This window comes from Telopea speciosissima, chromosome 4 (genome assembly GCF_018873765.1).
Source record: "Telopea speciosissima isolate NSW1024214 ecotype Mountain lineage chromosome 4, Tspe_v1, whole genome shotgun sequence".
Taxonomy (NCBI): domain Eukaryota; kingdom Viridiplantae; phylum Streptophyta; class Magnoliopsida; order Proteales; family Proteaceae; genus Telopea; species Telopea speciosissima.
The window spans coordinates 29,436,663-29,461,120 of record NC_057919.1 but is presented as its reverse complement, the minus strand read 5'-3'; the positions used below and the strand labels follow the sequence as shown (position 1 = coordinate 29,461,120).

Sequence of the window (24,458 nt, the reverse complement as noted above, 5' to 3'; positions counted from 1 at the left end):
AAGTCCAGGACGATGATCCCGAATAAAACAAACACTCCCAAAAACACGGGGTGGTAACACGAACAACGGTGCAGAAGGGAACAACAATGAGTATGGAATGCCACCACCCAAAATTGAGGAAGGCATGCGGTTAATGAGATAGCATGCAGTCTAAACAGCATCAGCCCAAAAAGGTTTGGCCACTTTCATCTCAAACAGAAGAGATCGAGTGACCTCCATTAAATGTCTATTTTTCCTCTCTGCCACACCATTTTGTTGAGGTGGGTCAGCACAAGAGGACTGATGAATGATCCCATGCTGCATCATAAAAGTACTGAAAGAGGCTGAAAAATATTCTTTAGCATTATCACTACGAAGGATTTTCAAAGAAGTACTAAATTGATTCTGAATTTCTAGAACAAAGGCACAAAAAATGGAGAACAACTCAGAACGATTTTTTCATTAAATAAATCCAGGTAACTCTGGAGTAATCATCTACAAAAGTGACAAAATAACGAAAACCTAATTTAGACATGATCGGACTAGGACCCCACACATCAGAATGCACCAAAGAAAAGGGTTGGTCAGACCGTTTATTGACTCTAGGGAGATAACTTACACGGTGAAGTTTCCCAAATTGACAAGACTCACACTGTAAACTGGACAAAGACTGAAAACGACTATCCAAAATTTTTAGACTCTCCAAGGAAGGATGACCCAAACCATAGTGAAGTTGGTTAGGAAGCGCCACACTCGAACACGCCACAGCTGATGTGTCTTCAAGTAGATACAACCCCCCAAATTCACGGCCTCTACCAATTGTCTTCTTCGACGTAAGATCCTGAAAAACACAATAACCAGAAAAAAAGGTAACAAAACAATTATGAGTTTTGGTGAACTTTTGAACAGATAATAAACTAAACGAAAATTTGGGCAAATAAGAAACAGAAGATAATGACAAAGAAGGGGTAACATGCACAGTGCCTGTACCCCGGACCTGTGCTAAAGACCCATCAGCTAATACAACATTTGAAGAGAACGCACAAAATGAAGAAAAAATACCTGAAACCCCAGTCATATGATCCGAAGCACCTGAATCAATGATCCAGGGATGATAAGTGGATGAAAGACACGCAGTAGCATTACCTATCGGGACAAGTGTAGCAGTGGAGACTTGAGATTACTGCGAATGCTGAAATTGTGTAAAGCGCTCATACTCATCATCAGACATCTTCACTGTCTTCCCCTCGGATTGTGGAGATGAAGCAACAATAGAATCACTACTGGCAGAATTGGCAAACTGAGCTGGTTTACCATGAAGTTTCCAACAAAAGCGTTGGATGTCACCAGGCTTGCCGCAATGATGGCAAGTTCTCACAACCCCTGAAGTCTCTGAAGTAGCCTGATTTCCAGATACTGTGCCCTTACTAGCCCCACGACCACGCCCAACACTACCAGTCCCAATGCTGCCCCCACGGTTGGGAGTGAAGGATGCCAATGCAGAAGTATCCACAAGTGTGGTATCATTCGTACTCTCACGTGAGACACGGAGAACACGAGAAAAAGTCTTTGAAAGTGTGGCCACTTTATCGCCGCCAAGAATCTGGGAACGGACAGCATCAAATTCTTTACTCAAACCACCTAAAAAACCCATGACTGCGAGTTGCTCTCGCTGATTTTGCATCTGCTGTACGTCAGAAGTAATAGGAAGTAAGGAATTCAGCTCCTCATACATCCTCTTGAAGTCTCCAAAATATTGAGTCAAAGAACGGCCCTTCCGATCAACCCGATAAAAGTCCTGGGACAGCTCATAAATTCGAGAAAGGTTGTTCTGTCCAGAATACAGAACATTTAGATAGTCCCACAATTCCTTCATAGTATCAATATGGGTCACCAGGTCAACGATATTGTGATCCATACAGTTTAGCATCTGCCCTAAAATTCGAGCATCCACTACTGTCCATGACGTATCAGCATCATCCTTGGTCTGTGTCAAATGCTTCTCATGACCACGACCAGTCAAAACCAGCCCAACAATTTTCTTCCATTGTTGAAAATTGTTGGCACCTTCCAACTTCTTCTCTACTAACTTGTTGGAAGAAACTTCAGTGAAGACAGATTTGTTATCAGCCATTGGTCCAACTAATCTGTCCAATTAAAAATATGCAGAATCTGCCCAGAAAAATATGTAGAATCTGTCCAAAAATAAATATGCAGAATCTGCCCAGAAAAATATGCAGAAGAGTATGTAGAATCAGTCCAAGTCTGCCCAGAAATTGCAGAACATTCCCAGTCAATAATATGCAGAATACGATTCCAAGTCTGCCCAGAAATTGATGTCTAGAAAATATGCGCAGAGTCTGCCCAGAAATTGACCCAAAAACTGATCCAAGTGACTGTCACAAATCAATCAGCAACACATACCTGAATGTAGAATAGAGCCGCAACCTTCTACTCCATAAATCGATCACCACAAAGAGAGAGATCTAGTTCTCAATACTGAAACATGAACTAGTCTCTAAAACATTCCACAATACAGCATAGGGTGCTGTACCCCTTCAAACGAAAGTCCTAAAGCAGTCGCAAACCACCAATCAGAGATGAATCAACCAATATAGGTTGAAATCTTGAGAAAAGGGAGAACATGATACTAGGGAATATGTCACAGCCCTAAGTACCTATCTTTGATACCATATAAAACTTTAAAAGAAAAAGAAAAGAGAAGGAATGGAGGGAGGAAGAAGAAGTAGAGCTGCTGTAACTCTTGGGAGTCACAACCGTAAGGTTGAGACTCCCCATCCATCTCATTAAATAATAGGGTAAAACGCCAAAACAAACAAAGGACAAAAATACCCCTCATAGGGAATCGTGAAACACTATTAGAATTTAAGTCTTGGCAGATAGTTTGTTATTTCTGTAAAAAGCTTGGGCATAAGAAGTTTCAATGCTATTCCTTCTTAAAGTCTGGTGAAAAATAACCCGAAGTTATGTTTGCCACCTTGATTCTTGATGAGATTAATACTGGACCGGTAATCAATAATCACCAAATAACCTCAATAATACCATCACTATTATCAGAATTATACAGGGGGAGTCTTTAACTAAATTTACCATCTTCTCCATATTAAATCGAATTACTCTAGATCGTTTGATGTGATTTGGAAAGCCATCTCCTTCGATGTGTCCACCAAGCTCAGCAGTATTCGCCAGAGGCCCTTCTCGGACAGACACAGAAACAGGCATATTTTGACTTTTTGGGGCCTTGATTCTGCCCTTTTGCGGTCCTCCTCCTCTGCGTAGGCTGGTCGATCGCCTCCCCCCCCTCTCTCTTTTCCTTTCTTCCCTTTCTTGTATATTGTTTCTCTAGTTCGCTCTTCCCTGCCCCCTCTCGGGGTTCGGTAATATAATTATTTACCAAAAAAAAATAAAATCGAATCACTCAAAGTCTAAGGTGCTGGTGACACCACCATAGTTGTCAAGGTGACCCAAGGTGGTGGAGAGGTGCCTAAGCGCCTAGGCGACCAAGGCGCCTGCCTAGGAGACCAAGGCACCCTCAAGTGTTATTTTTTATTTTCCCCCCTTTTCTAAAATTATTAGTGTGCTACAATATTTTAGTATGCTACAATATATACCTTATGTCATAAAAAATCAACATTAAGCCTCCTCTAAGTCATAAAAAACTCAACATTAAGTCACCTGAAGTCATTGAAAATCAACTTTAAGCCATATCAAGTCATCAAAAATAATGTTAAGTCACATCAAGTCATCAAAAATCAATATTAAGCCTCATCAAGTCATAAAAAATCAGCATAGAACTAGAAGACAGAAGAACTGTAGAAGCAAGCTATTGGAAGTTTGAAACAATCAAAACATACATTTGGTTTGTACTGTTCTTAAAAAATAGGGAAATTTACATCTACCACCCCTGAGGTTTCAAACAATTACATCTACCACCCCTGGAATTTCAAAAATTATGTCCGTACCCCTGGGTACTAACTCTAGTTTTATTTCTAAAAGGCAATTTTGCCCTTTCGTATTTGTTATTGGGTAAATGTTACCTAGGGTACCTAACGTTTTAACAAATTATAATTTAAGTTCCCAATGTTTTACATATTGTGTTTGTGGTACCTAAAACAGATTATAACTAACCTAATTACTCAATTTTTTATTTTTTTCCAATTTTACCCTTAATGGAACCCACCACATCACCATCCCTTCTCCTCCTCCTCCAGCTTCTTCTTCTTCTTCTTCAACCCCACCCCTCTGCAACCCCACTAGTCCCACCACCTGCTGCAACCCAACCCAACCCGCCGCTACCCCCGCTGCAACCCAACCCCACCACATCACCGTCCCTCCTCCTCCTCTGCAACCCCACTGGCCCCACCACCTGCTGGACATTAACATGGTCTGTGGTAGATTTGGATTCAGCCATCGTACACAGCCGATATATTTGTAGGACATTAACATGGTCTGTGGTAGATTTGGATTCAGCCATTGTGCACAGCCGATATATTTTGTAGGGTACACAGCCCACAAAATGATACCTATCTGATAAGTCTTAGCAAGACAGCAGCCCAAAAAAAAAAAAAAAGGGTATTAAGGAAATCCCAGATTTGGGTGCTTTTCCGATTGCAGCAACACGGAGTGTCAGATGGACACCCTAGTAGAATCAAAGGTCCTACAAACAGAGGGCAACAATGCCCAAAAAACTGGTAGGGATCTGATGGACAGATCCAATTTAATTTCAAATATTGAATCTGAAAAAAAAATGGAGGAGCAAAAAACAGAGTATCACAGACCCTAATGGGGATTTCCAACTACTCAAATCCGATGCTCAGATCAGCCCAATAGTGGGGTCATGTGCCTTACTAGAATGGTGAATCAGTTCCTGAAAAATAAAGATAATTGGCTGGCTGGATAGAAAGTAATTTCAATTCTTCTATGCAGTAAAGAAAAAAAATCCAGAACATAATATCACAACTCATAACCCTTGATTTCTGTAGATGAATCTCCATCGTAGGTAAAGTCAGGTAGTAGATGTAAGGAGGCCCTAGTTTTGTCTTCATATTGTCACCAACTAGGGCTTTAGGTAGAAGTTAGCCAGTATAGGTTGTCGCAACCGAAAAAAAGAGAACACAGAAGACTATCAAACCAGAATCAGATGTGGGAATGGCCACTGGTCATTATAGGGTTATGAGTCGCAGTGCTCGGCGATGTTGGCGATGGAGGTTGTCGGTTGTTCAGCAGTGATGGAAGTTTTTGTTGTCTTCCCTCTGAGTTTTCGTTTTCTTCAGTTTTGAGAAGATGAAGTTTCATCCCTAGTGGGGGTAAAAATGTAATAGCTCTTCATCCCCAATGGGAGTAAATATGGAATGAAGTGCTATTAAGGGTATTGATGTTAAATTTGGGCGATGACATCATCACTTTACTATTCTAATCTAATGGTAGGAGTACGATTGTAAGAATATTTCAAAATACAGGGGAGGTTCTTGAAATAGATCAAATTTTAGGGGTGGTAAACGTAATAGTTTGAAACCACAGGGGTGGTAAACATAAATTTCCCTACAAAAATATGATCTTATCTACAAGTAATTAAATTGCTCTCGATTTAGAGAGATGTTCTTTTTCTCTTAAAAGTTTGACTAGTCAAATGATTTGTTTTTACATGAGATTTTTTGTATTAGTTAGAGCACAAAACCAGCTGATGCAGATCCAAGCATCCGCAAGAAGAAGCAGCCCTAAGATTAGGGCCTAGTGTTTGGAGCCTTAGTTTACTTTCATACTTAGTTTATTTCAGCCTTAGTTATTTTCCATATTTAGTTTTTTCAGTTTAATTGTAACCTTAAATTGAACCGGTTCAGGACATGGTTCAATTTAAATGAATTAATCCTATTGGTCGTTAGGTTCTTATTTTCTATTGGTAGATAAAGAATCTTTTAAGTTTTAGCTTTTAATTTAAGTGTCCCACCTCCTCCACGATTTCAGAAGGGGTGTGATTCATATTTGTAATAGGAATTGGGTCTTAAGCCATATTATATATTAATAAAATCGTGGGAGGCTCCCCCACAGTTCATATTTCAGAAAATTAAACTTGTTTGCTTGCTGCCATTGTTGCTGCTGCTTTGCTCCTTTGAGAGTGTGCCTTGTGAGTAATATCAAGGTAAAAGGGACTGGTGGATCTCCAGTTGACTCCCTACATCTTGTAGATCGGGAAGATCTTCTTCTCAACTCCTTGCATCTTGTAGATCGGGAGAAGCCATCTTCAATCTTCAAAGGTGCTGCCATTGAAGATTCAGTTTTCAAGTAAGTAGTTTATTGATTCAGCATTCACCCTTCTTCTTCTTCTAATCTTCCTACCTAAGCCTATCGAGTCCCATTATCATCCCCTTCATTAATCCAATTCATCCACCCAAACCCTAGGTTATTTACATTCTGTCCAGGCGTAATCCGCCATCCAAATTCATCAATAATTTAACTTCAGTTCCTATAGTTCATCCCCTCCACTCGACTCTAATTCCAGACCCATCCCAACCTTAAAACCCTAATCCCCCTCATCTCTATAAAACCCCAATACCCTAAAACCCTACCTAGACCTATCCAACCATCCAAACCCCTCCAAATTACAGCCGAACCACCCTAATACTGCTCCTAACACTCGACCAAAAGCCCATCCCTGAAATCCACCTCTAAACCCTAAATCCCATCACCCCCTTCTTTCCCAAAACCCAAAACCTGAAACCCTAATTTTCTAAATTTAAAATTTTATTTAAGCATCATTAAACCTTCACTATTAGCTTCCTATAAACCTGCCTAGCTTTACTAAATAAGACCCAACCCCATTACCTTAAGCCTAACCCTAGTTTTGACCTAATTCCTCAATTCTGCCCCAATCGGCGAGTTGTTTAGGGAGTTGGATCCTAGTAGATCTATCATCTATCACTGCATTACCAGCTTTCCAACAAATCCAAAATTGCTTAAATCTGATTTATGTTGAAGAAGTTATGTTCCGGTCAAACCTTATTTGGTCTGCGTGAATGCTGTCAAAATCACTCTGAATGAAAATATTTTTTTATATATCAAAACAAATGAATATTTTACCGGTTGTTTGGTTTTTAGCAATGCTTTACCATATTAAGATTTATAGAATTTTTAGATTTGAGAAAAACCCCAACATTTGAAAGTTGAAAATTTCACCTACTGCTGAAAATCCAGTTTTTCTTGAACTGGGGGGGTTAACTTTTTATCCTTTTGGAATTTGATTTTTTAACTACTTTTATTGGATTCAAATAGGGGGTATTTGCTTATTTATGAATTATCTTAAGTAAATGAAATTACATTTGTAATTTCATTTACTTAAATGATATTTGGCATAAATAAGGACCAATACCGGGTTCAATACCAATAATAACAAGTGCAAGGCGCCTTGCAATAAGGCGGCTGTCGCCTAGGCCCCAACAAAACCACCTGGACGCCTAGGTGGCGCCTTGACAACTATGGACACCACATCTAAAGGTAAAGTAAAGTAATATCTATTACATCATCCTTAGACCTCAAATGAAATTCAAGTCAAACCCATAAAGTTAAACTCTAAATCCATTACAATTGTTTCAAATAAAAAGGAAATAAAGTTCTTTAATAGTCTATGCATCTCCCATCAGAATCATCTTCTTCAACAACTTCACATCACAACAATAAGGCTCCTGGGTCTCTATTTCTGAAAATAGTAAAGGGGTAAACTTGGGAAAACTTAGTGAATGAAAGGAAACAGAACCATAACATATAGATAAAAACTTATGTATTTTCAAAACAATTATAATGTTCCAAAATGTGTATATCTAGAATATCTGAAAATAACATGAGTTTCATAAAAAAATGTCATGAGTCAAACGTCCATAAAACCAAGTTTCCATATAAAATTACAGTAAGGTCCAAGATGTGGCACTGCTAAAAATCAATATCACATAGTAAATCATAATACAAAATCACTGGGATGGGACTTAGGCTCTTGGCTCTTGGATCCGGTCAGGGGTTCCTATGGAGAAGAATCCATGCTCCGTCACGTTCTTTCCTAACCCCCGGTCCACATACCCAACCACAATGGAAAAGTGAGCGGAAAGCTCTTGGCTCCCGGAACCGGACCATGTCCTTAACGTCACGCTCTTGCCTCACTCCTGTACTCCACACACATAACCCCCTATAAAATGTAGCCCCAAAGGCATGGTCGAGATCTATTGTTTTATGGATTATGGAATACCGTTGGACTGCAACCCTTCCAACAAGGGGTTATGTGTTGGGATGGAATTGTGGAGCACATGAATGAGGCAAGAGCGTGACGTTGAGGACATGGTCCGGTTTCGGGAGCCAAGAGCTTTCTGCTCACTTTTCCATTGTGGTTGGGTATGTTGATCGGGGGTGAGGCAAGAACGTGACGGAGTGTGGTTTCCCCTCCATAGGAACCCCTTACTGGATCCGAGAGCCAAGAGCCTGAGTCCCATCCCAGTGATTTTGTATTATGATGTACTATGTGATATTGATCTTTAGCAGTACCACATCTTGGACCTTACTGTAATTTTATATGGAAACTTGGTTTTATGAACTCATGTTATTTTCAGATATTTGTGATATATACACATTTTGGAACATTATTATTGTTCTGGAAATACATATGTTTTCATCTGTATGTTATGGTTCTGTTTCCTTTCATTCACTAATCTTTCCCAAGCTTACCCTTTTTATTATTTCCAGAAATAGAGACCCAGTAGCCTTATTGTTGTGATGAGTACACTGGAGTTATTGGAGAAGATGATTCTCAGATGGGAGACGCATAGACTATTAATGAACTTTATTTCCTTTTTATTTGAAACAGTTGTAATGGATTTGTAGTTTGACTTTATGGTTTTGACTTGAATTTCATTTGAGGTTTAAGGATGATGTAATAGAGATTACTTTACTTTACCTTTAGATGTGGTGTCACCGGCACCTTAAACTTTCAGTAATTCGATTTAATATGGAGAAGATGGTTAATCTAATTAAAGACTTCCGCTGTATAATTCTGATAATAGTGATGGTATTATTGAGGTTATTTGATGATTATTGACTACCGGTACAGTTTTCGGTTCATTCTTCTAGAACCGAGCGGTCTTGTGGACTTATTTAACAACCCTTACCCCTAGGCTGGTTTGGGGGGGCGTTACACTAATGATGCATAAAATAAAAAAAAATCAAGAAAAAAAAGAGATTTGTGAATGTTCATTAGATAAATTTGGTTACCAGTATTTGTTTGTATATATATGTTTTGTTTGGTAATGAATTTAATGTAAAGTTAGTGGTAGCTGTGGTGGACCTATCCACGATAGGGGGAGAGTCCCCATCATGGTAGGACTTCTTTAGTTGTTATGTTTGTCATTTATTCTCATTGGTAGTGTCAGTGGAAGTGTTAGTCCTTGTATTATAAATATAAGTTGAAGACCAGCGATAGAAACACACTGTTCTATTGCTGGATCAGTTTCCTCTCTTCTCTTCCTCTACTCTCTCTCTCTCTCTCTCTTCTTTTACTGGTTCTGGTTTTATCTAAAGTGCTGATCTGTTACATGGTATCAGAGCACTTTTGAGATCCTTTTTCGTTTCAAAGTCATCACTAGAAGCTGTTTTGAAGTTCTTTCAAGATCTCGGTTGAAGGTTGCAACAACCTATGCTGCTTTATATATCGTTCTAGATCCTAGTTATGGGAATAGTATGATAAACTAGGGTCTATTCTGTTAACATTATCGATCACATGGAGTTAAGAATCTACTGGAGTGATCTAGTGCAAGTTTTTGTTGAAGTTTACTGGCGGATGGCTGTGTTTGGATGGTTTGGAAGACTGATCACACTATTCTATCCAACCAGCAAATCAAGTTGAAGTTTTGAGAGTTTGTTTAATCCCTTTGGAGGTACATTCGATCCTTATTGTTTGGAGGGTTTTGAACCATTAATTTTTTGGTGCCATTTACAACCCAAGCAGTGCTTGCAGCACAATGTTTTTCTGGGATTCTTGGTGAACTCGATATCTGCTATTGTTCTGATCTATCCAGTAGATCAACCCAGGATTCTGGGGTTTTGTTACATATCTAAGGAAGGGACTTGATCCAGATTTGGGCCCTCTCTGACCTCCACATCTGAATCATTGATCTGCTCCTATTTTCTGGATTTATCATCCCAGATTTGCAGACTTTTTCCCCAAGGTTGCATCAGGTTCTGATTTTCTATCGACTTTTTCTGTGGGAATTGATTCTCCACTGCTTATTTGTTGTCATTACAGTCGTGGAAGTTATCTCTGGTAATTTTTATCTCTCTATTGATTTGCCTGGTATATCATGGCTGAACCAAAATCTACTTTGAATACGGTGAATGTTCAGATTACCACCATTAAACTCACTGGTGTGAGTAATTATCTTTTATAGGCATAGACTGTTAAGGTCTATATCAATGCCTAAGGGAAATTAAAATATCTTCAGCCTGAGCCCCCTTCAGTGGATTCTAAGGAACCATCTGAGATAAAGGCTTATGAAGAATGGATGCGGGAAAATGATATTGTTCTTATCTGGTTATGGAATAGTATGGATCAATCCATTGCAACTAACGTAATGTTTCATTCCACAGCGAAAGGGGTGTGGGATGATCTGAAGAGCTTTCTCTCAAGAGAAGTATCTCCCGTGTGTATGATCTTTATGACAAACTGTTCTCTCTCAAACGGGGGATCGATAATTGAATGAGTACTATAACACTTTACTGGAATAGGAGAGGAGCTGAATGTACATCACCCCATCACTACCAATCTGGAACAACTACAACTCCAAAAAGGAATTTTATTTTGCAAAATTTCTGGCTGGTTTGAGGTCAACTACTTACTGGTGAAAAGGTGACCTCCGTAAATGAATCATTTGCATGGCTTCAGCATATTGTTTCTCCCTCTTGCCCTGATGTTTCACCTTCTCCCAAGGATAATTCAGCATTTATTGCAGGTCGGGGTCGAGGGAGAGGGCGTAGATCATGGGGTGGTCACGGTTGTGGTGGCAGAGCTACATGTGTTCAACAAAGTGATCAGCCACCTAGACATTATACTTTTTGTGGTAAGCCCAACAACACCATTGATACGTGTTGGGTTAAACATGGTCGACCAGAGTGGGTCCTCCCTTAGCAAGTGTTGCTGCTTCTGATGGTACTACCATATAGTCACGTTCCAGTGACACCGTACCTGCTTCTTCCAGTGCTACTACATTATGGTCTGTGTCTAGAGATGACTACAACCATTTGCTCAAGCTTCTCCAGAATTTGCAGCCATTCATCGATGTTTCTTCCTCCATTGCTACTCTGGCTCATACAGGTAGTTCCGCCTTCTTTACATCGACATCCCCCCACTCCGTGGAATATTGATTCTGGTGCCTCTGCTCATATAACTGGTAAACCAGAATTGTTATCTTCTGTTTCCAAGACTTCTTCCTAGTCTCCTTTCATTCTTGCTGATGGTTTTTCTATTAATGTGACTGGTTATGGCCTGGTTTCTCCCACTGCCTCCATGGCCCTATCTTTTGTTCTTCATGTACCCCAACTCCCATTAAGCTTACTTTCTATTAGCCAACTAACTAAAAATCTTAATTGTTCTGTTTCCTTTTTCCTTCCTATTGTGTTTTTTAGGATCTTCAGACAGGGAGGAAGATTGGTGGCGGGCTTGAGCAGATAGGACTTTATTAATGGCACTGGACCTTCTACTGCTGTGGCTGCTGCTACCAGTGTTTCTCCTCTCTAGTGGCATTTTCGATTATGCCATTTATCTCTTCCTAAGCTTCGTCATATGGTTCCAAGCTGCAAATCTGTGCCTCTCTTGGAGTGTGAAGTTTGTGCTTTAGGAAAACATCATCGGTCTTCTTTTCCTGCTCGAAATGTTATACTCAGTCTGTCTTTATTTTCTTTGGTTCATTTCGATATCTGGGGTCTTTGTCATGTTACAAATATGTTAGGGTTTTCTAATTTTGTACCTTTGTCGATGACCATTCTTAAGTAACGTGGCTGTATTTATTGAAGTATCATTATGAGTTTTTGCATGTGTTTCAAGATTTGTACAATGAAATAAAAGCTCAATTTGGTATTCCTATTAAGATTTTTTGAAACATGAGATTTCCTCTTTTTGTTCTATTTATGGCATGCCAAACCAGTTGTACATATACCCCATAGCAGAATGGGGTTGCTAAACGCAAAAATAGACATTTATTGGAGATCGCATGGTCTCGGATGATTCATATGAATGTTCCTAGTCGTTTTTGTTGTGATGCTGTCCTCACTGTGTGTTATTTGATCAATCGGATGTCCTCTTTTGTACTTAGTAATAAAACACCTTTCTCTATTGTTTTTCATGATGCACCATTAGTTTCTCTATTGCCACGTTTTTAATTGTGCTTGTTTTGCTCATGTTTTGCATTCTCAAGTAGATAATTATTGCCTCGGGCTATTAAGTGCATTTTTCTTGGATACTATCGGACTTAGAAAAGGGTATTGATGTTATGATCCCCTTACTCATCGGCACTTTGTAAGTGCTGATGTGAACTTCTTCGAAGGTACTCCTTTTTTTAGTCCACTTGTTCCTAGTTGTCCTATCCCTGCTAGTGATTTGTAGGCACTGCCCTCTGCATTGCTTGGGCTTGTTCCTTTTGATGATGTTTCAGCTCCCTCTCCACCTCCTCTTTAAGTCTATAAAAAGCAGAAGCGGCCAGTGCCACCTACAGGGAAATTAAAATATCTTCATTCCTTGTTAGAGTCGCCTGCATTATCTCGTGTGCAATTAACCAAGGATGGGATCTTTAACAGTTTGATGTGAAGAATGCCTTTCTCCATGGGGAACTTGAAGAGGAGGTATATATGGTTATTCTTCTTGGATTTGCTTCTACTGAGATCCAAGATAAAGTGTGTAAGCTAAAACGAGCTTTGTATGGTCTGAAACAGTCCCCAAGAGCATGGTTTGGTCGTTTCCATAGAGTCATGATGTCAATCAGTTGTAAACAAAGTAACGCTGGTCATACTTTGTTTATCAAAAAGACAGGTGAACATATTACAGTCTTGATCGTCTATGTAGATGACATTGTAATCACTGGGAGTGATGCTGAAATATCTAGATTGAAAACCTATTTGGGGACAAAGTTTGAGATTAAGGACCTGGGAAAGCTAAGATATTTTCTTGGGATCGAGGTGCTCATTCAGTTCAAGGTATCTTCCTCTCTTAATGGAAGTATACTCTTGATCTCTTATCAGATATATGGATGTTGGGGTTTAAACCTGTAGATATTCCACTAGAGCCTAACTCTCATCTCAAGAACAAGGATGGAGAACTAGTTGATAAAGGCTGTTATCAGAGGTTGGTTGGAAGACTGATATACCTATCCCACTCACGGTCTGACATAGCTTTTGCTGTTAGTGTGCTTAGTTTGTATATGCATGATCCTCACTCAACTCATCTAGAGGCAACATATAGAATTTTGAGATATTTGAAGTCTGCTCTTGGAAACGGAGTTCTTTTCTCTCCTCATAGTCACTTGCATGTTGAAGCCTTTACTGATGCAGATTGGGGCAGGATGTTCAAACGATAGGAGATCTACATCTTATTGCACGTTTGTTGGAGGCAACCTTGTCACTTGTCGGAGCAAGAAGCAAGCTATAGTTGCTCGGTCCAGTGCTGAAGCTGAGTTTCGGGCTATAGCCCATGGCATATATGAACTTCTTTGGCTCCAGGGTCTTCTTCAAGACTTGTGTATTCTTGTTGTGCTGCCTTTGCGCCTATCCTGTGACAGCAAATCAACAATCAGCATTACACACAATCCGGTTCAACATGATCGCACTAAGTACATCCTGATCGATCATCACTTCATTAAGGAGAAGCTGGAACAAGGAGTAATTTGTGTTCCATTTGTTCATTCTAATGCCTAGTTAGCTGATGTTTTCACTAAAGGGCTTAGTAGTAAAAGTTTTGTTCCTATTGTTAACAATGTTTGATATTTATGTACCAAATTGAGGTGGAGTGTTGTAATATGGGTTAAAGGGTGTTTTAGTCTTTAAGGGTATTTATGTCCTTGTACCTATTCTGGAATGTTCGCTTTGTTATTATAAATAAAGATGGGCTAATGTCTAAGGACATAAGTCATTACTCCAAAAATCCACAGCCGATTTATTTACCAAGTCTCCTTTTGTTCTTGCTTTTCGGAGGTAGTTCCAAGCTGGGCATGAGTTATTTGTATGCTCTAGCTTGAAGGGGGGGGGGGGGGGGAGTGTTAAAGCTAGCGGTAGTTGTGGTGGACCTATCCATGATAGGTGGAGAATCCCCATCGTGGTAGGACTTCTTTAGTTGTTATGTTTGTCTTTTATTCTCATTGGTAGTGTCCTAGTCTAAGTGTTAGTCCTTGTATCACATTCTTACTTATAAAGAAAAGTTGAAGGCCAACGATAGAAACACACTGTTATATCACGGGATCAGTTTCCTCTTTTCTCTTCTCTCTCTCCTTTTACTGGTTTTGGTTTTATCTAAAGTGCTTACCTGTTACAAAAGCAAATTCACTCAAGATTAATTTTAAACTATATGTTACCCTTTCAATTTCAGAATGTTTATACATAAGATTGGCTTGACTTCTTTCCTTTTGTCTTCAAAACTAACATTTTCTTTTTGTGAAAAATGACCAACTCTATTGGGCTTAGTGGGACCATCAAACTGGTGCCCTTTGCTATTGTGTCTTTGTTTTTTTGTGTGTAGAAAACTACTTCCAAATAGACATTTGGCCATAGATTTAATTGTGACTGTTAATGATTCCCCCCACCCCCCCAAAAAAAAATTTGTTTTTTTTTTTTTGGATTAGTGCTGATGGTATTTTTGTTATTTTGTTCCATACTGAAATATGAAAGTGCTTTAAGATTGGGAATGGTACTTTTCTAGGTTTCTTTTAGTGTCTTTATGGTCTCTCTTCATGTAGGAATTTCTTTCCAAGTAAATGAGTAATGGACTTCTTTTGATGGATTGGTTTGGTTTTATTAGGGTCTGACTGCTTGGCCCTGGGATTAGTTTGGGTTTATAGGCTTAATTGTGATCTTTAACTGGACAAGAACTAAAATATTGGGGGATGATTAAGTTCAGTTAGTTTATGGGGTTAAGTAGGGTACAAAGATTGGGTAAATATTGTAAGAATGGAGAAATGTAAGTGAGAAGCCTAAAAGTACACTAATGCAAGGGTTTCTAGTGCTGATGGTATTGTTGTTATTTTGTTCCATGCTGAAATATGAAAGTGCTTTAAGATTGGGAATGGTACTTTTCTATGTTTCTTTTAGTGTTTTTATGGTCTCTCTTCATGTAGGAATTGTTTTCCATGTAATGGACATCTTTTGATGGATTGGTTTGGTTTTATTAGGGTCTGACTGCTTGGCCCTGGGATTAGCTTGGGTTTATAGGCTTAATTGTGATCTTTAACTGGACAAGAAGCCAAGAACTAAAATATTGGGGGACGATTAGGTTCAGTTGGGTTATGGGGTTAAGTAGGGTACAAAGATTGGGTAGATATTGTAAGAATGGAGAAATATAAGTGAGAAGCCTAAAAGTATTTCTAATGCAAGGGTTATGGTACACTAGTTGGCAGTTTTTTTTGGGGTGTGGATGGGTGGGTGGGTGGGGGGGGGGGGAGCTTCAATTGGATTTAAAGTTGACTGATTGGTCAGAGTATCTCTTTATGCTTCTTGAAAGTTTCTTGCTGGTTGCCTGGCTGGTTAGCAGGATGAAATAAGATGGTTTCTGATTTGATGTAGTGAAGGGAAATGTGAGGGGAAACGGAAGCTAGGGAAGTATGGATTGAGTGTAGAAACTACTGAATTCTTAATGTCTACTGAAGCTGTATTGCAGAAAGTCCTTTTTTCTTCTTTAGAACAAAGAAAAAAAGGGGGGGGGGGGAGAAGAAGCAATTCTGTTCAGAGCAAATGGTTCAAAGGGGAAATAGGCTTGTGCCAATATGCTCCAGGCTCTTAGGTACTATATAGCTTGCTGTATAGTGTTTTCTTCAGGTGCATAATGCTTCCATAAGGGATGTTGTCATCTTTTCAGGAATCAATCATGGATATAAACGAGTCCATGACCATCATGGAATCCTGTATTGCATCCTGAACTATGCACTTTTTTGTCAATTGTATGCGTCATGAGCTCCACTGTGTATGAGTTGAATATTCCAAAACTTAGTATGCTTTCTTTTTCTTCTCCTTTTTTCATGGAGAGGAGTTTCTCCTCTGACGTTCTTAGTTTTGAAATGGTGTGGATATTCCCTGGTCCTCTATCTTATGAATCTTGACTTGTAGATGACAGTATACTGGTGTCATTTTAATGATGTTCTTGTATCAATATGGAATCAACCAACGAGAATCATTAGGTTTTCTCATTTGGGTACTCAGTAATGTCTTAAATCCTGGAATAATACATGCAAGGAAGATCAAATTAATTTCGTGAAATATGACACTCCGTAAGCTATTTTTAATTGTAGTTTCATTCTAAACTGATGCTTGCATCTGTCTCTTATTAGGTCTCTCTTTCGGTTGTGCTTACTGCAGTTGGGGTCATCATTGCAGCAATAGGAGATTTTTCTTTTGACCTTGTTGGATATAGTATGGCCCTTACTTCTGTTTTTTTCCAGGTCAGTTTTGTAATTTTCTTTGTTAACATTTGCATTTAAAATCTGCATATGCTAATTAGGAAACTTTATTTTGAGCTGTGAGACTTTAACTTCATTTTTGGAAATAAGATGTATGTGCTTGTTCTCACGATAAAATTGCGTGGTTGTATGTGTAGACCATGTATCTGGTACTGGTGGAGAGATCTGGGGCAGAGGATGGACTTTCATCAGTTGAAATCATGTTTTACAATGGTTTTTTGTCATTTCCATTTCTGCTTTTTCTTATAGTTGCCACAGGAGAGTTTCCGAATTCTTTAACACTATTGTTTGTGAAGGTCAGAATCTCGAGGCCTTTTCCCTTCTTGGCTAAATTGAGTTATTATGGATATATTTTGATGATGTTGAGTTCTTTTTGCTTTATGATAATATCCTTTTTGTCCTGGAGTTTTTCCTTCCCCCTTTTCTGTGAGGTACTAGAGTGCAGGAGCCATTTTCCTTGTGCTGATTAAGTTACATTATGCTATATACTATAAATTCTCTCAGCATTGGGAAGTTGGGACCCCTTCTCACCCAAATCCTGAAACAGCATATGTTCCTGAAACCTCAAGTAGACAAATTGAATGGTAATCATAGTTCAAGATCTCATCTCGTCTCGCCATTTTGGGCAGGTCGAGATTTCCAAAATATCCGAAATATACCAAAATTTTGCCGAAATATGGTATTTTTTTTGCCATATTTCGGCAGTCCATCTCGGTGGGTTTTTGGCCATATTAAGGCCTGATACTTCATATACACCCTTATTTAAGCTAAATAAACACATTTAAACCTTCATATTGCAAAAAAATGAACTCAAAGTGGTGTTTTGGGTTTGCACCCTTGATTGACAGTATACGATCGGACCCTGATGTATCAACAACCATAGCCTTATCCCAACTAAATGGGGTCGGCGGATCCAATAGATGCTAAGACAATGAAGGAGGTAAGAGAGATAAGAAATGAAAAGGAAAATAAGTAAAGGTAGAAGTTGAAGCAATAGTCAAAGCAGCATCCTAGGAACATCCCCCTACAAAGGGTCGGCTATACGGGTCCTTGTCCTCCAAACAACTCTATCCGCAATCATACTAGGATCAGGCCCTACCACATGCATATCCTTTCTTACCACTTCACCAATAGTCATCTTAGGTCTGCCCCTACCCCTTTTGGCTCCGTTACGCTGAATCTGGTCACTTTTCCTTACTGGTGCATCCATGGGTTTCCGTTGGACATGACCAAACCACCGCAGGCGGCTCTCATGGAGCTTGTCTTGGATTGGTGCAACTCTCAAATCGGTTCTAATACAATCATTCCTTACTTTATCTCTCCTGGTCTTGCTGCACATCCACCTCAGCATCCTCATCTCCGCTACACTCATCTTATTTATATTATTCTTCTTAACTGCCCAACATTCCGCCCCATAAGTCATAGCTGGTCTTATTACTGTCTTGTAGAATTTCCCTTTAAGCTTAACAGGCATGCATTTGTCACATAACACTCCCGATGCGCCTTTCCACTTCATCCATCCTACTTTAATTCTGTGGGAAACATCATCCTCTATATCACCCTCTTTGTTAATGATTGACCCGAAAGCATTCACTTTGTGGTAGCTCTTGCTCCTCAAGTTTCATCACTTCATCCCCTCTCCTGGTTTGACTGAAGTTACACATCATATATTCTGTCTTTGTTCTGCTTAACTTAAACCTTCTTGATTCCAAGCTTGATCTCCATAATTTCAATTTTGCATTAATCCCTTCCACTGTCTCATCTATCAAAACAATGTCATCAGCGAAAAGCATTCACCAAGGGACCTCATCTTGGATGTGTTTGGTTAAATCATCCATGATGAGTGCAAACAAATAAGGGCTTAGAGCTGATCCTTGGTGTAGCCCAATTGTAATTGGGAATTCACTACTTTGGCCTTCTGCAGTTCTGACACTCGTCATCACGCCCTCGTACATGTCCTTAATTAAACCCACATAGTTACTTGAGCTTATTCTCTTGTTTAGGACATGCCAAATGAGCTCTCTAGGGACTCTGTCATAGGCCTTTTCTAGGTCTATAAAGATCATATGGAGGTTCCTTTTGTTAGCTCTAAAAATTTCCATAAGCCTCCTTAAAGGTAAATAGCTTCTGTCATGGATCTCCCTAGCATAAAACCAAATAGGTTCTCCGAAATATCAGTCTCTCTTCTTATGTGGGCTTCAATGATTTTTTCCCATAGCTTCATGGTATGACTCATTAGTTTTATGCCTCTATAGTTATTGCAGCTCTGGATATCACCTTTATTCTTATAAATCGGGACTACAGTTCCACTTATCTGGCATTTTCTTTGTACTCAAAACCTGTTGAACAGCTTGGTTAGCCAAGATACACCCTATGCTCCTAAGCTCTTCCACACTTCAATTGGGATCTCATCCGGTCCTGGTGTTTTACCTACCTTCATTTTTCGTAGGGCCTCTTTAACTTCGGTCTCACCAACTCTTTGTAGATGCCTATGACATGGGTTGGCTTCAAGACTATTCCTCTCTACTTCCGAATCCATCCTATCAGTCAAGGTAGTTCCATTTAGTAGGTTGTAAAAATATTCACCCCATCTCTCCAAAATTTTCGCATCTCGTATTAGTACTCTACCATCCTCACTCTTAATGCATCTAACATGGTCTAGATCTCTGTTCTTCCTTTGTCTTATTTTAGCTATCCGATAGATCTCATTTTTCCCTTCTTTTGTATTAAGTTTTTCATGGAGGTCATCATATTTCCTTGCTCTAGCTTTCCCCACAATCCTCCGAGCTTCTTTTCTAGCTACATAATATCTCACTTTATCCTCTGCTTCGTTAGTCCTTTGCCAGGTCTTAAAACGATCTTTCTTAGTCTTAATCAAGGTTCTAAAACTCGGGTTTCGACCAGCCAGAAATCGAGTTCGTCTCGGTTTCGACCATATCTCGGTCGAAACCTGAGATTTTTTTTTCCATTAATGGGGGAACCAAGGTTTCAACCCCAAAACAAGGTTTTTTAGGTCTGTTTTTTTGCAGGTTGCCTATTTTTCACATTTTAAACACAATCTATGAATTACATCACCAAAAAATCATTAAAAATGGTATGTGTGGTTATTGACCCAAGTTTATTAACTTACGCATTGATACGAAATAGACACTAAAGTGGTATTATAGATTTATAATTAGTTCACATAATTATAAAGTACTTGAACCCTGAATAATATTTTGAATCCAAATAAAACATTAAGATGCTTCTCTTTAATTGCATGCGAAGTTTCTTGGTGGTCTAATCCACGAGCAGCATACCACTGAAGATTGCGAAGCCATTCCTTCGAATGCACAACATACTTATCCCATGACATGTTATGAGACCAATTGGTTTCATAGTCTATTATTGCCCAATGATAAGCCCCATCATCAATTTGCCCAAGATATCCCAATCTAGGGAAGGGCTCACCGAGAGTGTAAGAAGGTGGAGCCGACACACATGGCTCGGATGGATACCCAAAGATACTATCGAAAAGAGATGACCCAACAAGATTTTGCCTAACCTAACTCCGAATGAAATTCACCCATTCGATCTGGGTGATCCACTTAAGGCTTATCACAACCCTTAAAATCAGGGCTGCATCGCAAAGAAAGGAGCTGAACCTATCCTAGGGTTTTCAGTGGAACATAGGGGCAATAACGGCTGTCACTTGGGAAGGTGGCTAGGGCTCAGCTCCGATGGTTAGACTGCTGGCGAAGGCCGGCTGTGGTGAGTCTATCATAAACATCAAACCTTAAGTGAAAATGGAGGAGGGGAAATTATTACCGACCACATAAAAAATAAAGAGAAACAAAAAAATGAAGCAAACTGAGGAGGAATTTGTTCCTGAACTTGTAGTGGTGATCGGAGGAATCTAGGGAAACGAAGATCGATTATACTGCAGGAATCCACAACCTACGCATTAAATCTGGCCACTGGCCTCCATTAGATCGAACAAATCACTCCCAATTCGAGATTCTGACATCGTGAATCTATACATACATACGCAGGGCTTCCCATTAGATGTACTCCTTAAGACATTAACCAATTTGAAGCATATCAGAAAAAAAAAATTCAAAAACTTACCAGAAACTTTGGAGATCGTCAGATCAAGGGAAAGCCGAAACCATCTTGAATATTTTGAGCTTCCGCCGGATCGAGGAATTATCAGACCGAATGGAAATTTGATTTTCAGTATTCCACTGAAACTCTCACTTAATCCAAAGCAGTAGACGACAACGATGAAGGCCGTAATTGATCGAAACCACTGTTTCGACCGAAACCTAGCCGAGAACAGCAAAACTCGATCGAATAAATGGATTTTTAAAACTTCAACAGGATTTCGTCTCGGAACCTGTCGAAACCGAGACAACTCGAGGGTTTCAACAGGTTCCGATCGAGTTTTCGATCACTGGTCTTAATGGCTGCTTGGACCTTGTCATCCCACCACCAAGTCTCTCTAGGGGCCAGGCACATACCTTTTGAGATTCCTAGATCTTCTTTAGCAACCTTCTTAATACAAGTCGTCATCTCAATCCACATCTCATTGGTATCTCCCTCAAAGTCCCACTTTCCTTATAGAGCTACTTTATCAGTAAATGACTCTAAGAGAACTCCTTGTAGCTGCCCCCATCTTATCTTAGGGCAAACTTGATTCGCCTTCTTACGTTGCCTCGTACCAAGGTACATATCTAAGACCACCAGTCTATGTTGAGCGGTTAAGCTCTCTCCAGGTATAACCTTACAATCCTTACATAGAAGTCTGTCAAACCTTCTAGTTAGGAAGAAATCTATTTGGCGTGCATGTTGTCCACTCTTGTAGGTAAGTAAATGTTATTCTCTCTTCTTAAAAAAGGTATTTGCAATGCACATATCAAACGCTATCGCAAAGTCTAACACTGAGATCCCCTCTTCATTCCTCTTACCAACCCCGTATCCTCCGTGAACTTCTTCATAGCCTCTTCGATCTTTTCCCACATGTCCGTTAAGGTCACCTCCAATAATAATTTTCTCTCCTTGGCCAAAACCTTGCGCTAAACCATCCATGTGTTCCCAGAATTGTATTTTAACACTCTCATCTAATCCTACCTGGGGCGGGTAGGCACTTACAATGTTGATAACCTCGTTGTCTAGCACCAGTTTGATAGATAGGATCCTCTCTCCAAATCTTTTAACATCCACTACTTCGTTCTTAAGGTCTTTGTCCACAACTATGCCCACTCCACCTCTCCCGCTTTCATTCCCCAAGTACCATAGTTTGAAGTCATCTAACGCCTTGGCTTTGTGGCCCTTCCATCTTGTTTCTTGAATGCAGGCAACATTAATCCTTCTTCTCCGCATAACATCTATCAGCTCCATACTCTTGCCCGTCAGCGATCCGATGTTCCAGGATGCAAATCTAATCCTATGCTTACGAACAAGATTAGTATGAGAGGGCATGATATAAGAAAAGATAATGGATAATCAAAAAATATTAAGAAAAATATCTGGATCCATGCAAAAGGGATTGGCTGGATATAATATAGTGCCGGCTGCCTACCTGACGCACCAAAATAGGAGAAATACTATATAATATATAGATGCAATACGAAAAGTAAGGTTAATAGGGTAACGTACCAAGAGATTATTTAATACATTGTACAGGTAAACAAATTAGGTACACAAGAATCAAGTCAAACCAGAATAGACCAGACTACTACACAGTCAGTCCCACTATACTAATGGGTACAAAAGTGTAATAAAACAATAAGCAAGAATAGATAATGCAAAGCAATGATACACTAGATACTAAGACAATGGTATGAATATTTCAATCCCAAGGGGGTATAGTGGTGTAACGGAACAATACAGTAGTGTAAAAGAACAATATGCAAACAGAGGCAATAAAGCAAGTATAGGCAATATCACACAACACCAAGTATAGGTATACAAAATACAGCAAGATACAAAGCAATTCAGCTAGCAATTAGACAACACCTACTAAGGCAATGGTAGGGATAATCCAAAGGGGTACAGTAGTGTAAAGAACAGTATGCAAACAAAAATAATAAGATATAATTATCACCCAAATACAACACAAGAGTGAAATTTCCTGCCTATCACCAAAATTACCAACAGAATGTTGCAAGGCAGAGAGGTACCAATGCAGTGCGTGCAGGGTCGGTGAGTCAATGGCAGTTGTCGGGGATTAAAGAGACACAGGTGATGGTGGAGGGACCAAACACCTAAAAGAGGTCAGAGAGAGAGAGAGGGGGTCGGGGTCAGAGAGGTCAGAGAAAATATGGGAGGTAGGGAGAGAGGTCAGAGAGAGAGAGAGAGAGTCTATGAAGGGAAGAAATCGATGGAGAGATGTCGTTTTAGGTTCTGGCGGTTAGAGGGAGGGAGAGGATGGGTATAGTAGAGAGAGATCAAGGGGGTTCGAGGTAAGTGGGAACAAAGATGTTGGTTTAGGTCTGGCGGTTTGAGAGAGGGAGAGGATGGGTATACTAGAGAGAGATCAATCGGTGTTGATTTAGGTTCTGGTGGTAGGTCAGCGAGAGAGGCTATGGGTGGAAGAAAACCGATGTGCGTGGGGTCCGGGAGAGAGACGATGGATATAGGAAATCGATGGAATTGGTGTGTGTCCAGAGGTAATCCGTCGATGGCTTTAAGGAGGAGAGGTCGGTGAGAGGGTAACAAGAAGATCAGAGGGGCGAAGTCTGGGGAGGAGGTGAGGAGAGTGGGGGTATACTTACCTGTGCGCGACTTCACCGGCCTCCGCTACCTAGGGAGATGGGGGTGGGAGTCGACTGTTAGCGGTGAACTTTTAGAGAGCTTGATTAGCAGTGAATAAATGGAAGATAAAACGTGTGTATGGTCGGACCCTGATGTATAAATAATTAAATACACATTGTTTAAGTAATATACTGAAATTTCACGAAATATACCAAAATTTCATGAAATATACCGAAATTTCACGAAATTTGAACTTTTTTCATTTCGTATGGTCATCTCATCTCGGCAGTGTCGAGATATCCAAAATATACCGAAATATCAGCGATATATCGCGAGATTTTGAACCATGATGATAATGCCGATTGTTTGCATCGAATGGGAAGATGTGGTTTAGGAAGGAATATCAGAAACAGCTTGGGGGTTTCTTTTGGTTGCTTTCCAAGTAACAAGGGCAATCCTATTTGTCATTTTCTAGCTACCATATGTCAGACACATGTTGAAACTGCTGGGCACTAACAAATTCATTAGTGTAGAATAAAATCGAAAGCAGTAGCAGTTGGATATTTCCTTGGGTTAATGTGTTGCCTAATGGTAGAAGGGCTGGATTATAAATTTGTTCTCCAAAAAAGTGAGGACGGTGGGAATGTTGAACCATAGTTGTCAAGGCGATAAGGCAGTGGAGGGGTGCCTAAGCGCTTAGGCGACAAGGCGCCCGCCTAGGTGTTGTCCATCGACCAAGGCGCCCATGTATTATTTTTAATTTCCCCTTTTTTCTGACTTTATTTAGTAGGCTAAAATATATACCTTATATCATAAAAAATCAATATTAAGCCGCATCAAGTCATCAAAAATCAACATTATTAAGTCACATCAAGTCATAAAAAAATCAACATAATTGAAGAAGCAAGCTACTGACAGTTTGAAACAAATAGAACATACATTTGGTTTAGGGTAAATTATGAAACACCCCTTGAAACCGGATCGAATCTCAAGTCATCCCCTCCTATCTAAAAATACTCAGAACACCCCCTACTTTAGAAC

At 39.7% G+C, this 24,458-nt stretch overlaps 1 protein-coding gene across 5 annotated transcripts in view; it reads left to right on the top strand.

Annotated features, from left to right (window-relative positions):
• LOC122660199 (UDP-galactose/UDP-glucose transporter 7) overlaps positions 1–24,458 on the top strand; it is a 44,785-nt gene that overhangs the window by 8,599 nt on the left and 11,728 nt on the right. For all 5 annotated transcript variants that reach the window (XM_043855409.1, XM_043855408.1, XM_043855412.1 and 2 more), the window contains 2 exons: positions 16,554–16,664; positions 16,820–16,978. In XM_043855409.1, the coding sequence (XP_043711344.1) occupies positions 16,554–16,664; positions 16,820–16,978 (270 nt within the window). The remainder of the gene's footprint in view (positions 1–16,553; positions 16,665–16,819; positions 16,979–24,458) is intronic.